This window comes from Orycteropus afer, unplaced genomic scaffold, assembly GCF_000298275.1.
Source record: "Orycteropus afer afer isolate SDZICR_OR568_19922 unplaced genomic scaffold, OryAfe1.0 scaffold00018, whole genome shotgun sequence".
Lineage (NCBI taxonomy): Eukaryota > Metazoa > Chordata > Mammalia > Tubulidentata > Orycteropodidae > Orycteropus > Orycteropus afer.
The window spans coordinates 1,108,302-1,112,059 of record NW_006921605.1 but is presented as its reverse complement, the minus strand read 5'-3'; the positions used below and the strand labels follow the sequence as shown (position 1 = coordinate 1,112,059).

At 64.6% G+C, this 3,758-nt stretch overlaps 1 protein-coding gene across 1 annotated transcript; it reads left to right on the top strand.

Annotated features, from left to right (window-relative positions):
• The first annotated feature begins 615 nt into the window (after positions 1 to 615).
• SLC16A3 (solute carrier family 16 member 3) lies at positions 616 to 3,553 on the top strand. The gene is made up of 4 exons (XM_007959558.1): positions 616 to 838; positions 1,412 to 1,555; positions 1,918 to 2,679; positions 3,300 to 3,553. The coding sequence occupies exons 1-4, from the start codon at positions 616 to 618 to the stop codon at positions 3,551 to 3,553; spliced, it is 1,383 nt and encodes a 460-aa protein (XP_007957749.1).
• The last annotated feature ends 205 nt before the right edge of the window (positions 3,554 to 3,758 follow it).

Here is a 3,758-nt window from a genome sequence, read left to right as displayed (position 1 = left end):
GGGGTCTGAAGGGACCCCACCCTAACCTCAGGGCCCAAGTCCTTGCGCACTGGGTGGGTCTGCCTGCCTGGCCCATGCAGTGCCTGCAAGAGACTCGGCCGCTGCCAGACTCACCAGTGCCACGGTGACCAGTGACCCGCTGCTTCCCGAAATAGGGCCAAGCGGGAGGCCACAGCTCCTGCCGGAAAGGCCAGCCAGGCCGGCGTCCCCACCAGGGTACCTGCTGCCCATGAGGGTGAAACCTGAGTCCCACTGAGCCCAAAAAAGCCACTGCCCTTTACAGCCCTTTACAGCTGTGGGACAACAGGAGAAGGCGGTGGGAGGCAGCCAGCGCCAGCGCCGTCCGTGCTGTGACAGGCACAGGGCTGGAGCTAGCGCCAGGGCAGCCCCCGCTGAGCTGTAGAGGAGGGACCGCCAGGGCCCCCAGGTGCAGACCGGGGCTGGGAGTCCCGGCTGAAGGTGCGGCCACTTGGTATGCGGCAGTGCCGTCCATGTCCACGTGTCCCGTGCATGTCCTCTGTCCCCACCCGCCCCTGCCTGCTACAGCAGAACGTCACCATGACAACCAGTCGCCTGTGCTTCCTGTTGCAGGCAGCGCAGACCGGTCCTCCAGGCATGGGCGGTGCAGTGGTGGACGACGGCCCCTCGGGAGTCCCGGCTCCTGATGGGGGCTGGGGCTGGGCCGTGCTCTTCGGCTGCTTTGTCATCACGGGCTTCTCCTATGCCTTCCCCAAGGCGGTCAGCGTCTTCTTCAAGGAACTCATGCGGGAGTTTGGCATCGGCTACAGCGACACGGCCTGGGTCTCCTCTATCGTTCTGGCCATGCTTTATGGCACCGGTGAGGCCCCACCCTGGTCACCTGGCCACTGTGCTCCTGGGGCCTCTGGCCTTGGGGGTTCCCCACGCGGCTGCATGGTGTGAAAAGCCTGAGGGAACAGTCTGCAAAACACAGTCTGGGAACAAGTGGCTGGGTCTCCATAGGGCCAAACAGGGCACAGTGAGGTCACCTGTGTGGGTGGTGGCTACTTACAGGCAGGCCCGGAGAACGAGGCCCCGTGAGCTCTGGCCTTTAAAAGGTGTTGGGGACAGGGGCTGCCTAGAGAACGCAGGCTGCTCTCGTGGCGTTTCACCCCCCACACCGTGCGGCTGACTGGTGGTGGCAGTGGGACAGCTGGGCAACACCCTGTACCCACAGGGCCCAGTGTTCACCAACTCTGGGTGGCACAGGCCAGGCAACCCTGGGGCAGGAGATGGTATGGGGTGACGGGTGTCCCCCAGACATGGCTAGCCCCATGGATATGGCCTGGGCAAAGCCTAGCGATGTGGGTGTGGCGGGGCTGGTGTGGGCCTGGGTGTGGCTGAGGGGAGAAGAGGGTGACCGGCCCTCAGCCGATGTGCGCCCTGCCCCCAGGACCCCTGTGCAGCGTATGCGTGAACCGCTTCGGATGCCGGCCTGTCATGCTGGTGGGTGGCCTCTTTGCGTCCCTGGGCATGGTGGCCGCGTCCTTCTGTGGAAGCATCATTGAGATCTACATCACCACGGGGGTCATTACTGGTGAGTGGGCCAGCCTGTGTGGGGCAAGGTGTCCTCGGTGGGGGGGGGGCCAAACCTGCATCACACTCCTCTGAGCATCCTGAGGCCAGAGAGACTCTCAGAATAGAGCCGGGTCCCAGGCAGGGGCCAAGGCTGCCCCTCACTCGGTCCCTATGGGACAGTGTCCTCCCAGTCTGACATCGGACAGCACCCCCTCAGCTGGAGCAAACACAGGGGCCTCTGGAGGACGTGGAGTGTCAGATTGTGTCTCCCTGGCTTCCCCCCCTCGAGAAGAGGACCCCTGGGTGCTAGCGGCCCCCTCTCACAGAGTACGGTAGGGCTGGACAGCAATGGCTCACCCACTCCTCTCCTCTCCCCTCCAGGCCTGGGCCTGGCACTCAACTTCCAGCCCTCCCTCATCATGCTGAACCGCTACTTCAACAAGCGCCGTCCGCTGGCCAACGGGCTGGCCGCTGCAGGCAGCCCCGTGTTCCTGTGCGCCCTGTCCCCACTGGGCCAGCTGCTGCAGGACCACTACGGGTGGCGCGGCGGCTTCCTCATCCTGGGGGGCCTGCTGTTGAACTGCTGTGTGTGCGCGGCGCTCATGCGGCCCCTGGAGCCACCTCGGGTGCCAGGCACCGAGCCTGAGCCCCGCCGGCCGGCACGGCGCCTGCTGGACCTCAGCGTCTTCCGGGACCGCGGCTTCGTCATCTATGCACTGGCTGCCTCCATCATGGTGCTGGGGCTCTTCGTGCCGCCTGTGTTCGTGGTGAGCTACGCCAAGGACCTGGGCACGCCTGACACGCAGGCCGCCTTCCTGCTCACGGTGCTCGGCTTCATCGACATATTCGCCAGGCCCACGGCCGGGCTCATCACTGGGCTGCGCCGTGTGCGGCCCTACTCCGTCTACCTCTTCAGCTTCGCCATGTTCTTCAATGGCGTCGCTGACCTGGGGGGCTCCACGGCCACCGACTACGGCGGCCTGGTGGTCTTCTGCATCTTCTTCGGCATCTCCTACGGCATGGTGGGTGCCCTGCAGTTTGAGGTGCTCATGGCCATCGTGGGCACCCAGAAGTTCTCCAGTGCCATCGGGCTAGTGCTGCTGCTAGAGGCCGTGGCCGTGCTGATCGGGCCACCCTCTGGGGGTGAGTGCCGGGAGGTTATCCAGGGGCCCGTCAGACTGCTGGTCAGCAGGAGGGCTTCACCTCCCCTGTGGCCATGCTTGGTGCTGGACTGCCACAAGCCAGGCAGAGTCCTTGGGTATGCCTAGCCTGATGTCTCACGAGGACACGCCTGGCCTGGTTACAGGGCTGTACTCGGATGTAGAGGTTTAGGCCACACTAGGCGTAACCAAGTCCCTCGTATCAGACCCTCCTCATCTGGGGTCCCCACCTGACACAGTGCCGCACGGCCTTGCATTTCCGGTGCCCGGAGGGGTACCTGTAAGGATCACTCATGGCAAGGACAACATGGTGCCCAGGCAGTGGGGCAGGACCACCCCTAAGCCTCCTCAGCTACTTCTGTCTTGACCCCCCCCGAGAAAGGAGGCCAGGGAGAGGCCAGGCGAGCGGTGGAGAGGGAGGACAGCCTGTGGACGCCCCCTAGGACTTGCACAATGTAAAGCCTCTCCCTAGGGTCAGCCCTAGGAGGGTGGAGCCGGCCTTCAGGTGGGGAGGGCAGGAGCCTGAGTGCAGAGGCAGCCACTACACACGGCAGGGGCTTTTCAGCAGGCAGCCGACCCATGCTGACCCCAGCTCTGTTGCAGGCAAGCTCCTGGACGCCACACACGTTTACCAGTACGTGTTCATCCTGGCGGGGGCCGAGGTGGTGTGCTCGTCCCTGGTGCTGCTACTCGGCAACTTCTTCTGCAGGGGCCAGAGGCCTGCAGAGCCGGCCACAGAGGACCCCAACCAGCCCCCTGCAGACGGGCATGTGGACGCCCGGGAAGTGGAGGTCTTCCTCAAGGGAGAGCCCGAGAAAAACGGGGAGGCTATCCACAACCCTGAAACAAGTGTGTGAGCGGCGAGGGCGGAGGAGGGAGGAGGCCGCAATGGAGGAGCTTGTTTATTGCACACACAAGACTGGCTGAGTGGACGGCTGCGGGCCGCCAGGCGGCACCAACACGGTTTGGCGGGGGGAGGTGGAGGGTTGGAAATGCATCATTCCACATCGGATCTGTAGTGGAGCCAAGCGTGGTTACAACGCTGCGTGTGGGGACATGGCC